Source organism: Chiloscyllium punctatum, chromosome 5, assembly GCF_047496795.1.
Source record: "Chiloscyllium punctatum isolate Juve2018m chromosome 5, sChiPun1.3, whole genome shotgun sequence".
NCBI classification, from domain to species: Eukaryota; Metazoa; Chordata; class Chondrichthyes; order Orectolobiformes; family Hemiscylliidae; genus Chiloscyllium; species Chiloscyllium punctatum.
This window is the reverse complement of record NC_092743.1, coordinates 15,630,348-15,656,590: the sequence shown is the minus strand read 5'-3', so window position 1 is coordinate 15,656,590 and position 26,243 is coordinate 15,630,348. Positions and strand designations below refer to the sequence as shown.

Genomic DNA, 26,243 nt, shown 5'->3' with positions numbered 1-26,243 from the left:
TCCATTGTACAGTGATAGTGGTATCTGAGTATGACTCTGTAAGGTGTGATTCAGTAAGTATACACATGTCAAGTTGTTTCTTGACAAGTCTGTCAGATAGCTTTTCCGATTTTGGCTCTAGCCCTCAAAGCAGTGCCTTCAGGGCTATTTTTTTGCCCTGTTGCTTTGGTGCCTAGATTGATGTCAGGTGGTCCATCTGGTTTCATTTCTTTTTTGAGGTTTTGCAATGATTGTTACATCTTGCTAGGCCATTTCAGAGGGCAGTTTAGAGTCAGCCGCACTGGGTCTGGAATCACATGAAGGCTGGGCCAGGTAAGAATAGCTGATTTCCTTCCTGAAAGGACATCAGTGAATCCGATGGGCCTTCTGACAATCGACAATGGTCAAGGGTATCGTCATCATTCCAGACTTCTAATTCCCGAACTTGTTTATCGTTGAATTCAAATTCCACCATCTGCCATAATGGGATTTGAACCCGTGTCTCGAGAACATTACCTGGTTTTCTGGATTAATCGTCTAATGATAATACCACTACACTATCACATCCCCAAAATGCCCTGCCAGTGATGCCCACATCCCATGAAAAAATTTAAAACAGTCTAGTTTTAGATGATTCAAATTGGAAATGATTCTAAATTTGCAAATAGGAACTGAGAGAGAGAGATTAAGACTAAAATGAATTAATATTATGTGTCATAAACCAATATTTTGGATTATTAGGATATACTTTTACTAAATGCAAAATCATTTTGGATATAATGTCAAGATATTTTAAAATGTAAATGATTTTATATAACATTTTTGCATAATCTTAACATTGACTTTTAGGACCATTTTGACCCAGGAGGCAATAATCACAGTGAAAGGAGTTATCTTAAGTAGCTATTTGGAAGGGTTAATGGCCAACACAATTTCTGCCAATGCAGGAAAGGTATGTGCACAATTTTATTTACGTCAACGTGTCTTTTGAGTGTACGTAATGCTGCAGCCATTTCAACTGGGAATTGAATCTTTTGCCGTCCAAGCGCTTCTAATCTTTGGTTCCAGAATAAATGACAAATAGCCGCTGTCAATAATCAAAACGCCTGTCTTGGGTGAGGCTTTCATAGTCTCAATGTGGCAGTTTTCACCTACTTACAAGGAAAATTAGATGAACACGCTATGTTCATTAATTCCTACTCTCATCCCCTGGCTTCCTTCTCCTGTCTGAAGATGTTGTTGGACACTTCCTAGTTCTTTGTTTGATAGTGGGACGCTGATTATTTAATCTTCGTCAGTTGAGTTCCTGACCTCCTCCAAATTGGAAATGAGAGATCTGTGAAATACAGTTGTATTTGGACAATTTGTAACAATTGCTGCTAGGCCCTGATTAGCATGACCTCTTAGCTGCAGTGGAATCAGTGAGTAATTGTGAAATGAGTGGCAAGTAAGTCTTAAAACATATTTGCTGGTTTGTGATGTAGATGTTAGATACTATGTCACATTTTTACATCATTGTGATGTCCTTGCATATTGTTAAATGTGACATGTATTCACGCATACAGACAAAAGTTAATCCCTGATCTATCATGTTGTTTACCACAGGAACAGGTGAGGACCTCAAAAGTTACTTTATAACACCTGAAAATGTTGGTAAACTAACTTTCACTTACCATCAACCAACTAACTAGCACTGGACTGAGGTAATAGCTGGGGATTTGAGTCCATTTAGCATTTAATACTTGAGACTTTTCATTCAGGCTTTGGAGGAAATACTGTTTTCGGGTGATATTCCCTGCTTGTAACGTTTGAATAGTTATGGAATAACGTTAGTGATGACATTGATAATGGAAGACCATTTAAATCAAACCAAATATGATTCAATTTCTATTGACCATCACCAATCCACAGTTATACGCTCTCCTTAAGATAGGCAAAGAAGAGGAAAAATATCCTGGGAATTCCACCTTGAACCTTCTAGAAAACTTCAGAAGATCACTGCAACAGATGGTACTAATCACAAGTAGCCACATCTATCTACTGTAATAGCATACCTTCTATTCCCTCAAAGTTTTCAGCTCTGATTTGCAACTCTGCAGTGAATCCACGATCATTACACATACTGGCAATCTAATCAGTTACTCACTCTGTTCCTTCGTTTTGCTGGTAACTTTGGTTCTCATCTGCCTATTTAGTATGAATAACTTGTCCATCAAAAATGGAGGCTATTTCTTTACCATTTCTAGGATCTCAATCATATATCCTTTTTGCAGCTTAAAAAATGTAAAAGAGGAAGTTTTTTTTGCCTATCCACAAATGTTCTACGATTGGGTGGACAAAGTTAAAAATTACACAACACCAGGTTATGGTCCAACAGGTTTATTTGGAAACACTAGCTTTTGGAGTGCTGATGATGGATCAGCGCTCTGAAAACTTCCAAGTAAAACTGTCAGACTATAACCTGGTGCTGTGATTTTTAACTTTGTCCACCCCAGTCCAACACGAGCTCTTCCACATCTAAGATTGGGTGTCATTCTTTTGATGGTCCTTGGGGTATTCTCCACCTTGCTATAAGCACAATTCTTGATGTTGCTGTACACAAGGTGCTGTTTGTCACAATTTCCTATAGCATTTTTTGTTTTGTGTTCAACCGTCCTAACTATTCGTCAAACTCTTAATTTGCATTTGCTATGGTCTCTAATCTGTTCCACAGCTTTAAGCCAGTACCATGGCACTTTATGCATATGCATAGATTTATCCTACTGAAAACACTTGCAACATCGAGCTCGCGCTCAAATAAATGATCAACATGTTTTTTTAATTCTCTTATATGACGTGGGCATCGCTGTCTGTTATTTATTGCCCATCCCCAGTTGCCCTCTGGAAGGTGGTAGTGAGCTGCCTTCTTGAATTGTTGCATTCCATGTGCGGTTCCACATTACTGTTAGGGAGGTAATTGCAGGATTTTGACCCAGTGACACTGCAATAAACACATCACCATTCCTAGGTAAGGATGGTGAGTGGCTTCGCGGGGAACTTGCATGTGCTGGTGTTCCCATGGATCTGCTATCCTTATCCTTCTGCATGGAAGTGGTTGTGGGTTTGGAAGGTGCTGTCTAACGATGTTGGAGAATTTCTGCAGTGAATCTTCTGGATGCTACTGAGTGTTGGTGCTGGAGTGAGTGGATGCTTGTGGATGTAGTCGGTAAAAACAATGATTGCAGATGCTGGAAGAGCACAGCAGTTCAGGCAGCATCCAAGTAGCTTCGAAATCGACGTTTCGGGCAAAAGCCTTTCATCAGGAATAAAGCTTTATTCCTGATGAAGGGCTTTTTTGCCCCAAACGTCGATTTCGAAGCTACTTGGATTCTGCCTGAACTGCTGTGCTCTTCCAGCACCACTAATCCAGAAGCTTGTGGATGTAGTGCCAATCAAGTAGTCTGCTTTGTTTTGGATAGTGTCCAACTTCGAGTGTTGTTGGAGCTGCTCCCATCCAGAGAAGTGGGACATATCCCGTCACATTCCTGACTTGTAACTGGTAGATAATGGACAGGCTTTGGGGATACTGGATTAGTGGTGCTGGAAGAGCACAGCAGTTCAGGCAGTATCCAAGTAGCTTCGAAATCGACGTTTGGGGCAAAAGAACGTCGATTTCGCTGCTCGTTGGATGCTGCCTGAACTGCTGTGCTCTTCCAGCACCACTAATCCAGTATTTGCTTTCCAGCATCTGCAGTCTTTGTTTTTACCTCACAGGCTTTGGGGAGTCCAGAGGTGAGATTCTTGCTGTAGTATTTCTCACAGTGACCTGCCCTTGTTGCCACTGTGTATGGTGAGTCCAGTTGACTTTCTGGTCAATGGTGACCCTCCGGGTGTTAATAATGGGGGGATTCAGTGATGGTAATGCCATTAAACATCAAAGAGGTGATGGTTAAATTGTCTTTTGTTGGAGCTGGTCATTACCTGGCATTTGTGTGGCATGAATGTTATTTGGTGCTTGCCAGCCCAAGCCTGGATATTAACCAAGTCTTGTTGCATTTGAACATTGACTGTTTCAGTAACTGAGGAATTGCGAATTAGGAACATTGTACTGCCTTAGCGAACATCCTCACCTCTGACCTTACGATGAAGGGGAAGTCATTGATGAAGCGGCTGGAGATAGTTGGGCCTAGAACACTACCCTAAGGAACTCTGCAGAGATATCCTGAAGCTGAGATGACTGATTTCTCACGAAAGGGTTCCGAAAAGATTTACAAGGATGTTGCCAGGGTTGGAGGATTTGAGCTATAAGGAGAGGCTGAACAGGCTGGGGTTGTTTTCCCTGGAGCTTTGGAAGCTGAGGGGTGACCTTTATAGAGGTTTACAAAATTGAGGGGCATGGATCGGGTAAATAGGCAAAGTCTTCTCTCTGGGGACAGGGAGTCCAGAATTAGAGGGCATAGGTTTTGGGTGAGAGGGGAAAGATATAAAAGAGACCTACTGAGCAACCTTTTCACGCAGAGGGTGGGACGTATATGGAATTAGCTGCCAGAGGAAATGGTGGAGGCTGGTACAATTGCAACATTTAAGAGGCAGTTCGATGGGTATATGAATAAGAAGGGTTTGGAGGGATATGGGACATGTGCTGGCAGGTGGGACTAGATTGGGTTGGGATATCTGGTCAGCATGGACAAGTTGGACCGAAGGGTCTGTTTCCATGCTGTACATCTCTATGAAAACGGCTATCTTCCTATGTGCCAACTCTGATAATAACCAGCGCCTCCTAATTTCCATTGATTCCAGTTTTGCAAGTGTTCCTTGATGCCACACTAGGTTGAGTGCAGCCTAAATGTCAAAGGCAGTCAGTCTCACCTCACCTCGCGAGTTGAGCTGTTTGACCTTTGTTTGAACCAATTCTGTAATGAGGTTAGAATTTGAGTAGTCCTGATGAAACCCAAACTGGGTATCCAGTGAGCAAGTTATTGTTAAGCAGTTGCTGTGTGACAGCACTGTTGATGACATCTTCCATCCCTTTACTGATGATTGACAGTAGACTGGGGCAGTAATTGACTAGGTTGAATTTGTCCTGCTTTTTGTCTACGGGACGTATCTAGGCAATTTTCCACTTTGTCGGGTAGATCCCAGTGCTGTACTGGAAGAGCTTAGCTAGTTGGAAGTTTACAAGAATGATCCCGCGGATGAAGGGCTTGTCATGTGAGGAGTGCTTGAGAACTCTGGGTCTGACCTCAATGGAGTCTGAAGGATATGGGGGGATCTCATTGAAACATAGAAAATGCTGAGAGACCAAGTCATTGATTGTAAGAGGATCAAGGATTACTGAGAGAAGGCAGGAGTATGGAGTTGAAAAACATATTAACCGTGACCAAATGATGGAGCAGACTAAAGGATTGAGTGGCCTAATTATGTCATATAGTTTATGGCCTTATTAACAGGGCTACCACCTTCTATCACTTTCAACCACTTTTTAAAAAAAGAACTACATTGGTGAGTGTGGATGCCGAGTTCCACAAACTCTGTTGGAATTCTCTAATAATTGCTGCCTTTTCCGAATGACCAAACTACAAATATCTAGTGGAACCTTCTGATGTAAAAATTACTGGACTGTGATTTCCACTTTCCAATGCGCTCTCTTTTAAAAAAAATTGTTGGAACCATGTGAACTCCCTCTCGTCTGTGGGAGCAATCCCAGGACTCGACAAGTAGTTCAAAACAGCTGCTTCAATGCAGTGGTTATTTTCCTATTCTGAAGAGATTACAGTCTGCCAAATCAAGTCATGACAACTTTATACCAACATCGTGCTTCTTTTAGCATTGCATCTGCAAATCAGCTGGATCAGCCGAAGCAGGTAAAAACAATTGTGAGGCCGATTAAAAAAGGATCTGTTTGAGAATGTTTCTCACAATTTTAGGACATCACAAGAGCTTAAGAGAAAATAAACACAAGGCTTGACCCTCTGTTGCAGTTCTCGAGGATGGTGTGCGGTTGGACATGCAGTTCTTTGTATGAGATGTTAAGCCAAGGCCATACCTGCCTACTCAAGTAGCTGTAATGGATCTCATGGCACTAGTTTGAAGGATAGTGTGGGCAATAGATAATATGGTCCGCACATGTTGATGCTACAGTAAAGAAAGCACAACAACCCTTCTAGTTCCTCAGGAGGTTAAGGAAATTCAGCATGTCCGTAAAGATTCTTATCAATTTTTATCGATGCACCATAGAAAGCATTCCATTCAGATGCATCATGGCTTGGTACGGCAATTACTCTGCCCAAGACCGTAAGAAACTCATGAGAGTTGAGAACACAGCCCAGTCCAGCATGCAATCCAACCTTCCATCCAATGACTGCATCTATACTTCTGGCTGCCTTGGGAAGGCAGCCAACATAATTAAAGACTGCTCCCATCTCGGTTATAATTTCTTCCAACATCTTCTGTTGGGCAGAAGATACAAAGGCTTAAACTCATTAGCCAACAGATTCCAGAACATAATCTCTCATACATTTAATTTAAATGTTAGACCTGCTCTTTATGCCATAACATTACATTCCTCACTCTGTTCTATACTCTAATCAGTTTGAATGGTATGATCTGCCTGTACTGCACGCAAAACAAAACTTTTCACTGTACTTAAGTACACATGAATATAATAAGTTAAATTTAAGGACTATTTGCCCTGGAGCATAGGAGGCTGAGGTCTGACCTTATAGAGATTTATAAAATCATGAGAGACATGGATAGTGTGAATAGCCAAAGTCTTTTTTTCTCAGCGTAGGAGAACCCAAATCGAGGGGGCATAGGTTTAATGTGAGAGGAGTAAGATTTAAAAGGAAATTGAAGGGTAACTTTTTCACAGAGGGTGGTGAATGTGTGGAATGAGTGCCAGCGGAAGTGGTGGAGGCAGGTACAATTACATTATTTAAAAGGCATCTACATGAATATTAAGGGTTTAGAAGGATATGGCCCAAATGCTGACAAATAGGAATAGGTTAGTGTAGAATATCTGGTCTGCGTGGATGAGTTGGACCAAAGAGAAACTTTTTCTGTGTTGTATAACTTTATAACTCTCTCACTGAGCACAAATTATCTGTTGTTTCCTATGTTTTAAATAATGACTACATTTCAAAAGTACTTCAGTGCTGAAAGGTATCTTGAGGTGTCGAGTGGTGTTGAAAATGTATTATATAAAAATGTCTGTTTTTCTTACTTGCTTTATTTCCAGTCAGTGAAATAGTTTTGAAATGGAGGCATGCTGTAATGTAAGAAACATGGCAACCAATGTATGCAAAGCAGGGCCCCCATATACATCAGTAGGATACTGATTTTAGATGTGAGGACAGGTATGGTTGTTTTGCTAAAATTATATAAGGCTCAAGTTAAACCGCATCTACAATTCTATGAACAGTTTTGTATTGGCATTGGAGGCAATCCAGAGAAGGTCCAGTAAGTTGATTCTGGGTAAGGGAATGATTTTCTTATGAAGAGATGTTGAATAGGTTAGGCTTGTACTTGGGAATTTAAAATAACAAAAATAAGAGATGACTGTATAAAGTTGAGGGGTAAGTGTGTAGGAGCTGTTTCCCATTGTGGAAGAATCTTGGGTCAGAGGACGTAATCTCAGAGAATCCGTTTCATTTGAAGATGAGAATGAACTTTGTTTCTCAGTGGATAGTGAATCTGTGGAATTCTTTACTGTCAACATTGTGTCCTTAAGTATATTCAAGTATGAAAAGGAATTTTAATCAGTAAGGCAATCCAGGTTTATGGGGAAAGACAGTTGAAAATGATCAGATCAGTCATGATCCCATTGAAAGGTGAAGCAGACTCAATGGGCTGAATGGATCACTTCTGTGTCTATCTCTTATTAGCCAGGACATTGGAAGAATTCCCAATCTCTTCATAATGTCATGGAATTATTTGCATCCACCTTGAAGCGAGATTTGATTGAATGTCTCAGCACCTTCAGCAATGTGGCTGTCCATTAGTGCTGCACCAGAGTGTTCACCTAAATCTTGTAACCATTCAGCATATCCACTATTTCTTGAAACTGTACCCTAATAGAAACCAGAAGAACTGCAGATGCTGTAAATCAGAAACAAAAATAGAAATTGCTGGAAAAGCTCAGCAACTTTGGCAGCATCTGTGGAGAGAAATCAGAGTTCATATTTTGGGTCAGGTGAATCTTCCTCAGAATACCCTCAGCTTTTCCAGCAATTTTTGTTCTTGTACCCACTAGACCTGACCCTTTGCTTTGGAATGTACTGAGTGAGGTGCTCTGCAAATGCAGGTCATTTAAGAATTTTTGGATATTATAAAGCTGTTTTGTTTTCATTTCAATGGCAATTTTTTTTATCTGACGGCTTGTATTAATTTCTCGTCCATTTGTGTGACTCCCATTTGCCATCAACCCTGCAGCTTTCCCCACCTATTAGCATCATATAATCAATATTACCCAAAAACCTCCCTGTCTTTTAAAATATTTGCCTTTCCTAAAATCTGATCTCTATATTAAACTGCCTAATAAATATAATTATAAAGATTACTTGCATGTAGATCTAATGCTATTTCAGAACCATTGTCAGAATTTGGTAAAGAATGGAAATAAACCAACTTGCTTGATGTAGGTTTGATCACAGAGCTGGAAGGTTCGTTTTCAGATGTTTCATCACCATACTAGGTAACATCATCAGTGAGCCTCCGGATGAAGCACTTGTGGCATGGCCCATTTTCTATTTATGTGTTTATGTTTCTTTTGGTTGGTGACATCATTTCCTGTGGTGACAGCATTTCCTGTTCTTTTTCTCAGGGGGTGGTAAATGGGATCCAAGTCAATGTGTTTGTTGATAGAGTTCCAGTTGGAATGCCATGTTTCAAGGAATTCTCGTGCATGTCTCTGTTTGCCTTGTCCTGGGATGAATGTGTTGTCCCAGTCGAAGTGGTGTCCTTCCTCATCTGTATGTGAGGATACGAGTGAGAGTAGGTCATGTCTTTTTGTGGCTAGATGACATTCACGTATCCTGGTAGCTAGTTTTCTGCCTGTTTGTACAAATATAGTGTTTGTTCCAGTTCTTGTAAGGTATTTTGTAAATGACATTAGTTTTGCTTGTTGTCTGTATAGGGTCTTTCAAGTTCTTTGGCTGCTGTTTGTGTTGGTGGGCTACCATGACAGCAAGAGGCCTGAAGCTTCATTAGAACATTATTTCAACGAGCTATCACACACCGCAGCACAGAGGAATAATGCAGAGCAGAGGAAAATCACCTATACAGTGTATTTAAAGAAGAACGGGTACCCAATGAACACAGTCCGCCGATTTCTGAGCAACAAACCCTAACAAGCAGACAAAACATGTCCACCCTAGCCATTCTCCCCTACAACAAAGACATCTTGGAAATGACTGCCAGACTACTCAGGCCTCTTGGCATCATGGTAGCCCACAAACCCACCAACACACTAAAACAGCAGCTAATGAACTTGAAAGACCCTATACAAACAACAAGCAAAACTATTGTCATTTACAAAATACCTTGCAAGAACTGGAACAAACACTACATTGGACAAACAGGCAGAAAACTCGCCACCAGGATACGTGAATGTCATCTAGCCACAAAAAGACATGACCTACTCTCACTAGTATCCTCACATACAGATGAGGAAGGACACCACTTTGACTGGGACAACACATTCATCCCAGGACAAGGCAAACAGAGACATGAGAAAAAGAACAGGAAATGCCTTCACCACATGAAATTACGTCACTGACCCAAGGAAACCTAAACATGTAAATAGAAAGCAGGCCATGCCCCCAGTGCTTCATCTGGAAGCTCACTGATGATGTTGTCTAGTATGGTGATTTAATGTCTGAAAATGAACCTTCCAGCTCTGTGATCAAACCTACATCCAGAACCTCAACCTGAGCTACAAATCTTCTCAAAACTACTAAAACCAACTTGCTTTTTCAGATAAAGTACATTGTCTCCCATTTTTAAAAAAAGGAGAAAAACAATTCAAAGCTTCAAGCTTTTAGAATTACCTGAGCCACAAATCTTCTCAAAACTCGCTTAGCTGATGAAATGTACTTTGCAATGAAATAAAACAATGAACTGTGGATGCTGAAAATTTGAAATGAAAACAGAGTGCTGGAGAAACGTAGCAAGTCTGCTAGCATCTGTAAGGAGAGAAACAGAGTTAATGTTTCAAGTCCAATGAACTTTTGTCGGAAAAGTTAATGAGGTCTGTCAAGAATGTATCAAATAACTCAGACTGTTTTTTTAAAAAAACGTCTTGGATGCAGTGGTATAATCCCTCCCTCTGGGCCAGAAGGTCCAGGTAAAAGACTTACTTGTCCTGAAGGTGTGACATGTTCAAACAGGTTGATGAAATTAACAATTCTGAAGAAAGGTCACTGGACTTAGAACATAAACTTTGTTTTCTCTCCACAGATCCTGACTGACCTGCTGAGGTTTTCCAGCGATTTCTGATTTTGTTTTGAAACATTAACTCTATTTCTCTTTCTGTAGAAACTGCCAGATCTGCTGAGTTCCTCCAACACTTTCTATTTGTGTTTAATACTTCACGGTATAATAGATAACATTGTCTCTCTGTATGCAAATTTAATTAATTACAAATGGATTGGTTATTTGGGTTATGATATTCTTTTCTATAGAATCCATGTATGAAACAGATGGAGTTATTCTTTTGTTAATCAACTTGGTTAAGTGTGTTAGACCGATAGTAAAGGTGGGACTTTAGTATGGAGTTTCTGGTGTATAGGTGGAGACAGTACCACTGAGACACAAAGACCCTTTTTTTTTGCAGGAAGTTACTTGGTAATATTTTGTGACAGATTTAATTAACATTGTTATGATTTAACATGAATGTTAAATGCACGCAAAAATACCAAGATACAACATTTAAAGGGCTAGCAGAGAATTTATTTAGGTTCTTTTTATCTTTTAATTATTTTTCTGAGTAATCCTAAAGAAACTGATTTTATCATATAGTGAAAATATTATAAACCATCTGTTCTTCTGTGTGTGATATGACTCTTCTGTGTTGCTCTAGGGGTGGGATGCTATTGAATGGATAATTCAAAACTCTGCTGTTAGCTAACAGCTCTCACTTCTGCATATTACACTTCTCTCAGTGGTAACTATATTTATTTATTAAGAAGCCTAACAATCCAATGGTATTGTGTTATGTGGAATGTTTGTATAGCTTGACTTGCTTAGTTTTTTACGTTTTTCAACTTGCTGTGTTTTTTTGTGTTGATATACTGATCGCTTTGATTTTTTTTCAGCTTTTTTTCCCCTAATTGTTGCATGTTTGATGAGACTCTATTTGATTATAATATAACTTATTTCTCCTTTATTAAAAGGCCCGGGGCAGGGCATCTTGGGGCAACATTCGTAGCAACAAGGCTGCAAGTCAGAGTCCTGAGCTGTTCTGCATTGCAGTTTATAAGCCTCATTAGCAAGGTCACATCCACATGTATCAATTTCTTGATAATTCAGTAGCCATGAATAAAGCACGTCGCAATTAACTATATGCAACAGTGATGCATACATAAAATTCAAATAGTAACAGCTTTCATCTCAGCAAGAACCCTGGCAAATTAACAATTTGTCACCTGAAGAGGTTACAATGAGTTCTTCAATGGTAGAGGACACTAATAATAATCTGAAAGTACTCTGTGTTTTAGGAAGAGAAGAAGTGCTTAGTCTGTTCTGCTCAGTGTGACACTGTAAAGATCTGGCTCTCTTAAAATTATTGCAATACCTGCAGGAAATATCCACCTTTGGTTGACGGTTGAACCAGGTTTTAGTTCAAGCACTAAATAGTAAAGAATATGCATTTCATTCCCAAATCCTTTTAGCAGCTTGTGATTTGATCTTGTATGATTCTGTAAGAATATTAGAAGCCTACTTGCTGTCTTTCTGTCAACTGGCCATTTCATAATTGCAATTTTGGTTTCACTAGTGATTTTTTTTTCCCTCATTCACAGGATGTGGGTGACACTAGCAGTTTTAGCTCATTTCTAATTTCTCTCATGAACGTTGTATGATCTGCTTTCACAAACCACCAAAGTCCAAGTAGTGTGGATATCCTACTGTGCTGTTAGGAAAGGAGCTCCAGGATTTTGACCCAGCAGCAACGAAGGAAAGTCGATATTGTTCCGTCCTGGAGAGGACAACTAAATGTTGGAGTTACTGGATGGAGTGCCAATCAAGTGGGCTGCTTTATCTTGGATGGTGTCAGGGAGTGAGTCAGATTGCCTCAAGACCAGCATCAGTGATGTTGGGAACTAATTAAAGGGGAGAAAGGTTCTGGAAAGGGGCGCGTAGACTTACAAAACAAAACAAAAATGGTATTGTAGGCCAAGTGTTCATATGGAACAGTGACTGTAACCTGGTAGAATTTTAGAATTCAGTGTGAGTGAGAGAAATATTGGTCAGAAGCAACAGTGCTAAACTTGCATAAGGTAATAACATAGGGACAAGGGCACAGTTGGCTAGAGTGGAGTAGGAAAGGAATTTAGTGGAAGAGATTTTTGAGGAACTATGGCACTCCTTTAAGAAAATAGTTTATTAATTGCAGCAAACATATTTCCCAGTAAGGAGGAAAGATTCTAAGAAGGGAATAAGCTAACCATGGTTAACTGAAGAAGTTAATAATGGAATCAAATTGAAAGAAAAAAAAAGCGTACATTAATGCAAAGATTGGTGGTAATGGGAGGATTGGGAAAATTTTAAAAGCCAATGAAAGATGACCAAAGAATAATAGCAAGTAACATAGAAGAGGACAGTAAGAGCTTCTTTAAATATACAAAAATGAACAGAAGCCAAAGTGAATATCGGCCCCTAGAAGAGCGAGGCTGGACAAATAATAGGGAACAAGTCTATGACAGAGGAATTGACTAAATACTTTGCATTAGTCTTCATGGTAGAGAACACTAATAATAATCTGAAAGTACTAAATAATCAAGGGATGAAAGGAATGTTGTGTGAGGAATTAAATACATTAAATATCATAGAATCCCTACAGGGCAGGAAGAGGTGATTCAGCTCCTTAAGTCTGCACTCACCTTCTGAAGAGCTTCTCTCCTAAACCCATTCCTGTAACCCCAAATGGGGTTTTACTATGGTTAACCCACCTAGTGTGGACACTTGGGGCAAATTAGCATAGCCAGTCCAACTAACCTGCACATCTTTGGACTGAAAGAGGAAGCTGGTGCACCCGGAAGAAATCCACACAGACACAGAGAATTTTCAGCCTTCACACAGACAGTTGCCTAAGGCTAGAATTGAACCTAGGCCCCTAGAAATAACTGACTCCTTGATTAATGCAATCTAACGTCTTCTTTTTCAAACTCAGTGTTTCTACTACCTCCTGGGGCAGAGAGCCACAAAGTCACACAACCCTCTGAAAGAAAAAAAAAAGTGTTTCCCCTACTTTCTTTCCTAAACATGCAGCCCCTAATTTTGAAATGGTGCCTACTAGTTCTGGAGTCACTCACAAGATAATTCATCCTTTCCATGTTAAGGCTATTCAGGATCTTATTCACCACAATCAGTCACCCCTCAGACTTCTAAACTCCAATGGAAATGAACCTAATCTGTTCAACCTATCCTCAGCACAATCCACTCATTCTGGATTTCATTTTTGTAAACCTCCTTTGAACTGTTGATTTGCTCTGTTGGTCACAAAATCAATTAAGCTCGTCTGTTATACACTGGTTCTGATGTTTGGCATGCACATTTGCTGTGTCATAGTTTCACCAGGTTGGTACATCATTATTTAGGTATTACTGATGCTCCTGTTGGCATGTCCTCTGCACTCTTCACTGAATCAGAGTTGATCTCCCAGTTTGGTGTTAATGGTAGATGGACAGATGGGGCCGGGTTGCAGTTGGTTTGCAATTCTGCTTATGGCTTCCTAGTTTTGAATTACTAGGCATATTCAAAGTCTGTGCTGCACAAAAGAATGGTGTCTTCACATTTTAACATTTTTTGAATCAAAGTTTATTTTGTCAATTAAATCAGGCACTAGTGTTCTAAAGGATAGTTTGAATACACCTGCTTCTCTCCTGGATTTCAGCTTTAACTCACATTAGCTGCAATTTGTTTAAATATTTGTGTATTGGATTTCCGTTGCAGCTTCCTTCTACTTCCTCAATCTTGGGTATTGTACCATAAAGCTGATCCCTGGGCCTTTCCACCATAAATCAGTGAATTATATCAAACAAACTGTGTTTTCTATGTTCTGAGTAATCCCTTGACAGGACCATCCTCAAAAGTTAAATTTGATCACAATCGCGACTTTCTTTTGTATCTTTTAAAATGACTCTTTCTTGAAATAGATAATAATAGCAATTTTGACCCAACTATTATATACCTGAAATTGTGTCCTTGGAGCAAATCAAGTGCCCTCTAGTGGGTGGCCAGGAAATGCATTATGTTTCTGCAAAATGTAGGAATGCAAAATATCTTGTCTTCAAGTCATACAGCACAGAAACAGATCCTTCAGTCCAACTAGTCCATGCCGGCCAAGTTTCCCCAAACTAAACTAGTCCCACCTACCTGTGTTATCTCTCCAAACATTTCCTATTCATGCATGTATTCAAATGTCTTTTAAAGGTTGTAACTGTACCTGCATCAACCACCTCTTCTGGCACTTCATTCCACATCAACCACTCTCTTTGGGAAAAGACCTTGGCTATTCATCTTATCCAAGTCCCCCATTATTTTATCAATCTCTATAAGGTCACCCCTCAACTCCTATCCTCTAGGGGCTGAATTGAATGCAAGAGTAGGAAGGTTATACTTATGTTATACAGGGCCTTTATTAGACAGTATCTGGGGTACTGTGTACAGTTCTGGTCACTGTACTTACGGAAATATATTAATACATTGGAAGCAATTTAGAGAAAGTCTATTAGACTAATACTTGGATTGAGCAGCTTGCCTTATGAGGAAAGGCTGGACCCTGGAGCTTCTGGAGTTTAGAAATAAGGGGCATGGATAGGGTGAATAGTCAAGGTCTTTTCCCCAGGGTAGGGGAGTCCAAAAGTAGATGGCATAGGTTTAAGGTGAGAAGGGAAAGATTTGAAATGATCTAAAGGGCAACATTTTCACATAGAGGGTGGTGCATGTATTGAATGAACTGCCAAAGGAACTGATGGAGGCTGGTACAATTACAACTTTAAAAGACATCTGGATGTTTATACGAATAGGAAGGATTTAGAGGGATATGGGCCAAATGCTGGCAAATGGGATTAGATTAAAGGACGAGTTGTTCCGAAGATTCTGTTTCCATGCTGTACATTTCAATGACTCGAGTGAAAAATGTCCCAGGAAAAGGTGAGGTCTGCAGATACTGGAGATCAGAGTCGAGAGTGTGGTGCTGGAAAAGCACAGCAGGTCAGGCAGCATCCAAGGAGCAGGAGATCGACGTTTCGGGCCGGAGCCCTTCATCAGGAATGTTTCTTGCTCCTCAGATGCTGCCTGACCTGCTGTGCTTTTCCAGCAACACACTCTCGACTCTGAAAAATGTCCCAGCCTATTTTTTATAATCCAACCCTCCATTCCTGGCAACATTCTGGTCAATCTTTTCTGAGTCCTCTCCAGTTTAATGACATCTTTCCAAAAACAGGGCTGGTGCTCAGTATTTAGACATAACACCATTTTAACAAAAATTGATAAACTTTTACTCAGGAATTGTATTTGGTGTTTTGTTTTCTGCATAATGCCTTATTTATGTTTGCTTTCAGGGCTGCAAAGCAGTGGAGTGCGTTCTAGGCAAGGTAAATGTGGAGAATATTGTGTCTGTCCAAAGAAACATTAAGTCGCCAATGACCACGGCAGCTGCCAAGGATTTATGGGTAGCGTATTGCTGTGTCATCCTTGGACTTCTGTTTGGGAGATTCACTTAGTCACTGGCATCCTGTCTTTTTTAAGGTGCAACTCATGTCTTTTTTCAGAGAGAAGATTATATACAACGAAGTTGATATTGAATATATCAAACAGCATTGAAATCATTTCAGTTTCTAAATTAAAAAAAACCAGCAGACAAGCCTGCAAATGTGGGATGTCACATTTGTGGTTTTTATGAAAAGTTGCATTTTGTGACGTTTTTCACTTATGAAGCCTCCAGATCGATATAGGTATATCACTTTGATATTTATTTTAAAACATTATTATCAAAGTGGAGATGGAGGCAATGGACAAAAGTATACCCTTGAATTTTGCACACTGTCTTGCACTTGGTACAATACATTGAACTAATACTTGAGTGTGGAGTTATTAGAGTTTGCCTTTTGGCTTAGGCTATGAATAAAATGAAGTGTATGTATTTCAGGATTATGTTTACATTGTCTTGCAACTGTAGATCAGTGAGTTTTATGAAGTAAGTTTTTAAATCAGTGTGATTAAGTTGGAATTTGGGTCTGTATTTTTTTGTATAAATCCCATCCAGATGGGATCTAGGTGGTGTGGGCTTTGACCTGAGATCCTGAAACATGCTATTAATACCTCAATCCTGAACATGCTTTCAAATTAATTTTCGTAGTTATAAATGTGAACTTTAATCATTGTCACTGTGATCAATAATTCGCAAATGGCCAGTGTCAAGTGATTATGAAATATAAAGCTACTTTGTAGCAGTTCCACCTCAGTCATATCTGGATCATTTCCTTCTGTCAGGACAGGTCTCTTGCAATGGTCCCACTTAGTGGGGTGAAAGGATTATTGTGCAAATCTGCTTTTGTAAACTTCTCTACCACTCAGTGCTTGGTGTTTGAACAACTTTTACATATTTCCAAAAAGGCTGATATGTTTCCAAAGCTTTTTGTCTTGCAATAATGGGGCTTAAACGGCAACCTTTTCACGCAAACAGTCATGTGTGTATGGAATGTGTTACCAGAGGATGTGCTGGAAGCTGGTACAATTACAGCAGCTAAAAGGTATCTGGATGGGTACATGAATAGCAAGAGTTTAAAGGAATATGGGCCAAATGCTGGCAAATGGGACTAGACTAAATTAAAATATCTGATTGGCCTGGATGAATTGGACCAAAGGGTCTGTTTCGGTGTTGTACATGTCTGTGAATCTATAATCGAGACAAACACAGGAGTGTCGCATTTCAAACAATCATCTTGAACCACTGCAGTCCATGTGGTGTAGATATACCCACAATGCTGTTAGGATGTTCCAGGATTTTGATTCAGTGACAGTGAAGGAACAGCTACATGGTTCCAAGTCAGATGATACGTAACTTGAAAGGGAACTCAAGTGGTAGTGTTCTTATGTACCTCCTGCCTTAGTCCTCCTAGGTAGTAGAGATTGCAGGTTTAAAGTGTGCTGTTAAAGCTTGATGAGCTGTACAGTACATCCTGTTGATTGTGGGCACTGCTGCCATTTTGTCAGTGATGGAGAGCGTGAATGTTGAAGATGTTATCAAGGGTATCAATCAAGCAGGCTGCTTTTACTTGGCTTATGTCAAGTTTCTTCAGGGTAGCTGGAATTGCACTCATCCAAGTAAGTGGAACATATTCCATCACATTTCAGACATACCTTTGTAGATGTTGAGCAAAGTTTGGTGAGTCAGGAGGTGAGTTACTTAGAGCAAGATTCCCATCCTCTGACCTTCTTCTTGAAGCGGGCATTTATACACGAGCCTCGTTTAGTTTGGGTCATTGGTAAACTCAGGATGTTGAAAGTAGGGGATTTCATGGTAGTCATGCTATTGAATGTCAAGGTGAGATGGTGATTGCCTGGCATTTCTGTGGCGTAAATGTTACTTGTTACCTGTTACTTATGAACTGAAGCCCCAATGTTGTCCCATTCTTCTTGCATATGGGCACGGACAGTTTTGGTGTTTGAGGAGTCGTGAATGGTGCTGAATGCTGTGCAATCATCTGTGAACATGCCCATTTCGGACCTGTTGGTGGAAGAAAGGTCATTGATAAAGCAGCTGAAGGTGGTTGGACTTGAGGTATCACCTGAAAGAACCCCAGCAGCAGTGTCCTGAAACTCAAATGATTGACCTCCAACAGCCAAAACCCTTATCCTTTGTGCTAATGTGATTGTGGCCAATGGAGAATTCAATATATTTATCCATAATTGGACTAAGGCTGTAATGAGGTCAGGAGCAAAGTACCTTGGTGCAACCAAAAATGAGTGTAAACACATTATTACTGAGTTACTGCAACTGGATAGTACTATCGATGATGCTGTCATTTTACTGATGATATACTGTGCAGACTGATGGGGCAGTAACTTGCCATGTTAGATTTTTTTTGTGGGCAAAATGGCACGCAGCCTGGCCATGACCTTTTGTTTGCAGAATTCAAATGATTGCAAGCACAATTCATTTATCTTGTTCACTATACCATGCAACAAGTCCACTTTTGGAGCGGAAAAGTGTGCCCTTTTATTTCAAATTACCCTGGAAAGCCAAAGGATCTCAAAAATATGAATAGGTTACTCAAATCATTTCACACTGCTGCAATTCACTGGCTATGCAAGTAGTATTTCCCCCTGCTGCCAGTTCAAAAAGCCATTCAGCGTACCATTCAATTGAGAAACATTGTATGAATTTCGTTTCCAATGCATTGCCAAATACGTAGGTTGTGCATCCCAAAAATTAGTTGATGAAATTAATCAGCACATTCCAATCTTGATCATGATACTAGCTCAACAGAAAGCTGTGAACAAATTTTCTACTATTGGATGTGAACCAGTTGCCAAGCAATTGTGCGTGTGATAAACTGGTTGTTTATGTAGCAATTAAAGTAATCCATTGAACTTGTAATATAATAGAAGTGATGTACATTCATGATTAGATTAGATTAGATTCTCTACAATGTGGAAACAGGCCCTTCGGCCCAACAAGTCCACACTGCCCCTCCGAAGAGAAACCCAATCAAACCCATTCCCCTACCCTATATTTACCCCTGACTAACGCACCTAACACTGTGGGCAATTTAGCATGGCCAATTCACCTGACCTGCACATCTTTGGATTGTGGGAGGAAACCCACGTAGACACTGGGAGAATGCGCAAACTCCACAGAGGCAGGTGGGAATCAAACCCAGGTCCCTGGTACTGTGAGGCAGCAGTGCTAACCACTGAGCCACCATGCATGCACTGGGGCTTTTCTTCTGCAGTCAAAAGGAATATGTCAAATACTTGTGCTTTTTTTAAATGTCTGGAAGCTTGGGAAGTTTTTTGTGGCAACACTTCCATCAATCAGAATTAACTTTCCAACTTAATCGATGCTCTCTTCTCCAGTATCAATTGTGATCGTTTTAAATTTGCCATTCTTATATTTGGCCTGATGATGCAAAATAAAAGGCTTCGGTAACCTGTTTTTTTTTCAGCGTTATTCCAATTCAGTCCCAAGCGACAAATTTTCTCGTAATTTATTTTAATTCTAATTTAAATGTTTAAAATATTTAGTAGAATTTAGATAGTCTGTTGATATTGCTGCATTTTAGTACTAACTGAAATGTGCTGAAAAATAAAGAATATTTTCTCTGAAATAGTCCTGTTATTGCTGTCAGCTAATGTTGATAACTGCATTGAGTCAAATAGCATTCTTGCCAATTCTTTGCATAAAAATGATTAAAAATAAAGGCAGGAGAGCAAGTGGTTAGGGTGATGTGCAAATTTTGCAGCAGAAATGCACATGTTACATGAGCAGGAAAAAAGACATGGCAGATGGGATATAATGGGGGGTTATGCATTCTGGCAAGAAGAATGAGAGACGTGAATGTCATTTAAATGGAAAAAAGACTGCAGAAAGCTCAGAACAGACGAATTTGAGAGTTCTCGCCTATGACTCAGAAAGCTAGCATCCAAGTTCAGAGGGTCAGACCACATTGGAATATTGTGTGCAGTTTTAGGCCCTATATCTCAGGAAGGATGTACTGGACCTGGACCATGTTCAGAGGAGGCTCATGAAAATAGTCCCAGGAATGAAAAGTTTAACATATGAAAAACATTTAAGGACTTTGGGTTTTTTATTCAATGGAGTTTAGAAGGATGAGGGGGGTTCTAATTGAAACATACAGAATATTGAATGGCCTGGACAGAGTGGATGTTGGGAAGATGTTTCCATTGGTGTGAGAGATGAGGACTCAAAGACATGGCCTTAGACTAAAGGGAAGACCTTTTAGAACAGCGATAAGGAGAAACTTCTTCAGCCAGAAAGTGGCGAATCTATGGAATTCATTGCCACAGAAGACTTTGGAGGCCAGGTCATTGAGTATATTTAAGACTGAGATAGATAGGTTCTTGACTGTCAAGAGGATCGAGGGTTACAGGGAGAAAGTGGAGAATGGGGATGAGAAACTTATCAGCCATGATTGAACAGTGAAGCAGATTTGATGGGCTGATTGGCCTAATTTCTGCTCCTGTGTCTTATGGTCTTATAGGGAAGGCAAAAAGAATATTGACCTTTTAATTTCAAAGGGAATAGAATATAAAAGTAGGAAGGTTTTACTCAGTCCAGTGTATGATCTGTAGAATTGACCACATGCAGGGCTGTTGGTGGTTGAAGACTCAACTTAAGTAAGTTATTGCAAAGTTTGTGACTCCCTCCTTTGCCTCTATATGTACACAATGAAATCTTGGTGTTGGCACATTTGATGTAAGATGCTTCTTTATTTAGGTTTGGTAACAAGCTGGGGACATTCATAAATCACTGGGGAGATTTATCTTTTTTAGGAATTCCCTGTGTTACTGCTGACTATCTGGAAGTTTCCTGCCATGGCTGAGTTCTGGGTAAAGAAACTGTTTCAGGAGTCTGGTGTCTGGCATATGAGCAGCGTTTCCTGTCCATTGGTGCTCGTTTTGAGTGACTATTGATAGTCTGAAAGAGAGACAGAGAAAACACTGCTGTTAGACTACCTTTCTTGCCACCAGATTCGGAGGATTTTTCATGAGGGTGCTGCTGTGGTAATTCGCCAGTGTTTTCAGGTATCTACTATAGGTTGTCCAAGTATCCAAGACATGTTGGAGCATGGGGCTCACTGCTTCTCAGTAAAACATTTCCTTAGTCTTGGGTTGCACTTCCTGACATGGCCTAGGCCTAGGCCTCTGGATGAATACGTAATATAATTCATGACAATACCACTATCTCACTAGGATAGAACACAAGATTTCAGGATTATTGTTACACAACTAGCATCTACCTAGCAATGTAGAAAATTGTCTAGGTATGTCCTTTACGCAAAAAAAACTGGACAAATCTATCCAGATCAATGACCATTCCATCAGTCTACTCTCAATAAAGTGATGAAAGATGCACTAGTTTTGCAATAATCTCCTCACTGATGCCCAGTTTGAGTGCTGCAGGGTCCTGACCACTGTATAGCTTTGGTTCAAACATGGATAAAATGGTTCAATTTCTTGAAGTGAGATGATATTGACTGCTTTTAATGTCAAGATCACAATTAACAGAGTGTGACATCAAGGAGTCCTAGTAAAACTGGGGATGAAACAAATTGTGGAAATCTTTGCTGGTTGGAGCGTACCTGGCGTAAAGAAAGATGGTTGATGGAAGTCTGTTGTCTCATCTGTAGGAGACAAATCTGATAGAATTATTTTTAGCAATGTAATGAGCAAGTTAGATAGAGGACAACCAGTAGATGTAATCTATTTGGATTTCCAAAAGATCTTTGACAAGATGTCGCACAGAAGTTACTAAATAAGATAAGAGCTCATAGTGTTCAGGGCAATGTACTAGCATGGATAGAGGATTGGCTGACTTACAGAGGGCAGAGAGTGAGGATGAAGGTACATTTTCTGAATAGCAGCCAGTGCCTAGTGGAGTTCCACAAGGTTCAGTGTTGGGACCACAATTATTCACATTGTACAATAAATGTGGAATTGACGGCATTGTTTGCAGATGACACAGGTGGAGGGACAGGTGATTTTGAGGCAGTGGGAAAGCTGCAAAAGGACTTTAACACGCTAGGAGAACAGGCAGAGAAGTGGCAGCTGGAATACAATGTGCGAAACTTTATAGGAAGAATAAAGGTGTACACTATTTTCTAAATGGAGAAAATACCACAAAGGGACTTAACAGAATCCTGAGCTAGGACTCCCAAGATTAACATGGAGGTTCAGTTGGCAGTTAGGAAAGTAAACACAATGTTTGCATTCATTTCAAGAGGGCTGAAGAGCAGGATGCACTGCTGAGGTTGTCTACAGTTCTGGCCAGACTGTATTTGGAATATTGTGAGCAATTTTGTGACCTCAACCTAATGAAGGATGTTCTGGCCTTGGAGGGAGTCCAGAGGAGATTCACAAAAATGATCCCAGGAATGAAGATCTTTATCATATGAAAAACAGTTGAGGACTTGTTCTGTACTTGAAGAAGTTTAGAAGGATGAGGGGGATTTCATTAAAACTTATAGAATACTAGAGGTCTGGATACAGTGGGCATAGAGAAGATGTTTCCAGTAGTAGGAGAGCACAGCCTCACAGCGATCCTTTAGAATTGAGATGAGAAATGTTTTTAGCCAAAGAGTGATGAATCTGTGGAACTCGTTGCTGCAGAAGGCTGAGGAGGCCAAGTCATTGAGTTTATTTAAGACAGATAGATATATTCTTGATTAGTAAGGGGATCAAGAGTTAGGGGGGTGAAAGCAGGAGAATAGGATTGAGAAACATAACAGATATGATTGAATAGGGGAGAAGACTCCATGAGCTGAATAACCTAATTCTGCTCCTATATCTTATGGTCTGAGACCAAATTCTTTTTCAGACGAGAGTCAAGCAAGGCTATGTTATCACACCAATGCTTTTCCTGATCTTCCTTGCTGCAACATTCCGCCTCGCACTCAGCAAGCTGCCCTTGGGAGTGAAGCTAATCTCCAGAATAAAATGGAACCTGCTCAACCAATGCTGCTGGCAGAACAAATCCAAGATTGTCTAATCTCTGTTATTGAATTATGGTGTGTAGATGCTGCTTATGTCTACGCATACTCTGATGGCTTGGAACTTGGATTCGTCCACAACTCAATAAATTAACAAGAATTGAAAAAATCAGGTCAATGCCCCCTTTATTTCATGCATATGCAGAGAGAGCCAGTCTTCATAGAATCCCTACAGTGTGGAAACAGGCCATTAGGCCCAACAAGTCCACACCGACTCTCCAAACAATATCCCACCCAGACCCATTCCCCTACTCTATTAGTTTACATTTCCCTTGACTTATGCATCTAACCTACACATCCCTGAACACTATGGGCAACTTAGCATGGCCAATTCACCTAACTTGCACATCTTGGACTATGAGAGGAAACTGGAACACACAGAGGAAACCCATGTAGACATGTGGAGAATGTGCAAAATCCACACACAGTTACCTGAGGCTGGAATCGAACCTGAATCTCTGGTGCTGTAAGCAGCAGTGCTAACCACTGAGCCACCATGCTGCCCACAATGTGTAACACAAAACTCATACACTCATACACTCCCACACACCCACACCCACAACCACACCCACACCCACCCCCACCCCCACCCTCTCGCAGACTTACACCCCTTTACACTCACGCTCACACATATACACATACTCTCTCACAGACACTCATAACCCCCCTCCCTCCTCCGCACACACACCCACATGTACACAATCAGATATAAGTTTATGGGGTGAATTTATAATTAGACAATTTCATTTTATTTTGCTCAAAATCTGCATGAGTCCATGTAAGATTCTGTAAATCCCTTTTTTAGTTTAGAATCAGTCTGAACACTGGGCCACAGACAGCCTCACACAGGGCACCTCACACCTTGAATGGGCCAACATGGCACCAATTCTTAAAGTTCTCTTGAGAATATCACTTCAGAAATTTCTGGGATTGCATATGAAAGAACTGAAACCAACAGGCCCATTCTAAAAGATGAGAGCCTTAACAAACAATCCCAGTATTTTTCAATATATAATTTCAGTTACATCACACTGTAAATGTTTGCTATAAATTCTGTGTCCTATGATCTTATACTCCACAACCACCTGATGAAGGAACAGTGCTCCAAAAGCTAGTGCTTCCAAATAAACCTGTTGGACTATAGTTTAGTGTGGTGTGATTTTTAACTTTGTACACCTCAGTCCAACTCTGCCACCTCCAAATCATCATTATTATAAACTCAGGTAGATTACAGAAACTTTCGATTTTTAAGTAAAACATTACAACATACATATTACAATTTCCACAGTTCTCTGTCCAGGTGTCTAACATTGTCTGGTGTTTTCCCACAGTTTTTACATAGACATTGCCTGTATTTAACACAGAGCCAATTCTATTTTGCTAATAGAGCAGCTCCTATGCTTGGTCACCACTGACTTTTACAATCTGACTGAAACTGATTAAACACCTTCAGACCTGGGTTCAATTCCCGCCTCAGGTGACTGACTGTGTGGAGTTTGCACATTTTCCCCGTGTCTGTGTGGTTTTCCTCCAGGTGCTCCGGTTTCCTCCCACAGTCCAAAAATGTGCAGGTTAGGTGAATTGGCCATGCTAAATTGGCCGTAGTGTTAGGAGCAGGGGTAAATGTGGGGGAATGGGTCTGGGTAGGTTGCGCTTCAGCGGGTCGGTGTGGACTTGTTGAGCCGAAGGGCCTGTTTCCACACTGTAAGTAATCTAAAAAAAACTATCACATCACGAGAGAATATTGGCCTTACACTAAACATTTGTCAGAAAAATGCAACTTCCAGTCTGTCTCTGCCACTTCCCAACCCAGCCCCATCCCCACTTTCAAACCCCAAATCAAGCCCTTTGACAACATTACCACTTTCTGTACCTTGGGATTCTGCTGTTAAGGGCAAGCATCAATGAGATTCAACACTACCCTCATTGACCCAGGGAAGTGTTTGATTGCCTGAGAAAGTGAATGCTTGAAGACTCGGAGTTCAAACCAGGCACTAAACTTATGGTTGAGAGAGCAGCAGTGATATTCATCCTCTTGCACACCTGATATGTGGACCATATACAGTAGATACCTGAAGAAGGAGGACCACTGCTGCCTCTGCAAGATCCTGAAGTCCATTGGCAGGACAGGCATTCCAATGTTAATGCTCTCTCTCAGGCCACATCCTCAGCATTGAATTACTGACTCACTAAAACAGTCCCTTTGGGCAGACCAAATCATCCACAAGTCTGACATTATAATCCAGAAACAAGTGCTCTACTTGGAGCTTTGGCACAGCAAGGCACCCTCAGGAGGACAAAGGAAACACTTCAAGGATACCGTCAAAGAAAGGGTAAGAGACCCTGGCCCAAGACCACTTGAAGGGGTTGGAGCCAAGGAAGTTTAGGTCATTGGATCCAGAACCGGCTGAGTGGCAGGGACCAGAGAGTGATGGTTGAAGGGTGTTTTTATAACAGGGAACCTGTTTCTGGTGGGGTTTCACAAGGATCAGTGTTGAGGGCACTTGCTGGTTGTAGTATATATGACCAATTAAGACATCAATACAAGAGGGTTGATCAATAAGTTCATGGATGATATGAACATTGGTGGGGTGAATGACATTTGATAACTGGAGGATATAGATGGGCTGGTCAGATGTACTGTTCAGGGGCAAATAGAGTTCAATCCAATGACTGTGAGGTGATGCACTTGGACAGGACAAACAAGGCCAGGGGATACTTGGTTCAAGGTGATGTCACTATAGTCCTACTGATGTGTTCTCTCACTGGTGGTGATTTAATGTGAGCTCACCACACCTCAGGGGAGGGGAGAGGTTCAGAAGGTGTCACGGTAACTTCAGCTGGTACAGGAACTGAATCCATGCTGTTGGCATCTCACTGGATTGCAAACCAGCCATCAATTGGCTAACTGAGCTAATCAACCTCTGATGCATGTCAGAATTTCTTCAGAACCACTCCATTTAACTCTGTTTTTCTCTCCACAGATTCTGCCAGACCTGCTGAGTTTCTCCAGCACTTTGTATTTGTGTTTCAGATCTTTGGAGTTCCCAGTATTTTGCTTTTACTTGAAGTTTTGCAACTGCTCTGAAGGGCTGACATTAAGTACGACTACCATGACTGGCTGCATTACATTCAACAGAGTGTTTCAGAGTAAGCTGAAATAATATAAGGATAGAAACTAAAAAACCTATTAAGAAGTGAAACTGTCGCTGTCTTTCCAGAACTCTGCAAGAATTTCCCCAAAATACTTCCAACATGAAAAAAAATCACACATTGAAACAGGAATGACTCATAGGTATCATAGGTCGATGCTGTGTTTCATTGTGTAGC

At 40.5% G+C, this 26,243-nt stretch overlaps 1 protein-coding gene across 1 annotated transcript in view; it reads left to right on the top strand.

The window, feature by feature from the left end:
- The window catches only part of LOC140476905 (PRELI domain containing protein 3A-like), a 37,361-nt gene extending 20,719 nt beyond the window's left edge, over window positions 1-16,642 (top strand). The window contains 3 exon segments of the mRNA XM_072569820.1: window positions 829-931; window positions 15,741-15,860; window positions 15,862-16,642. Coding sequence (XP_072425921.1) covers window positions 829-931; window positions 15,741-15,860; window positions 15,862-16,002 — 364 coding nt within the window. The 3' untranslated portion in view covers window positions 16,003-16,642.
- Window positions 16,643-26,243: the final 9,601 nt, after the last annotated feature.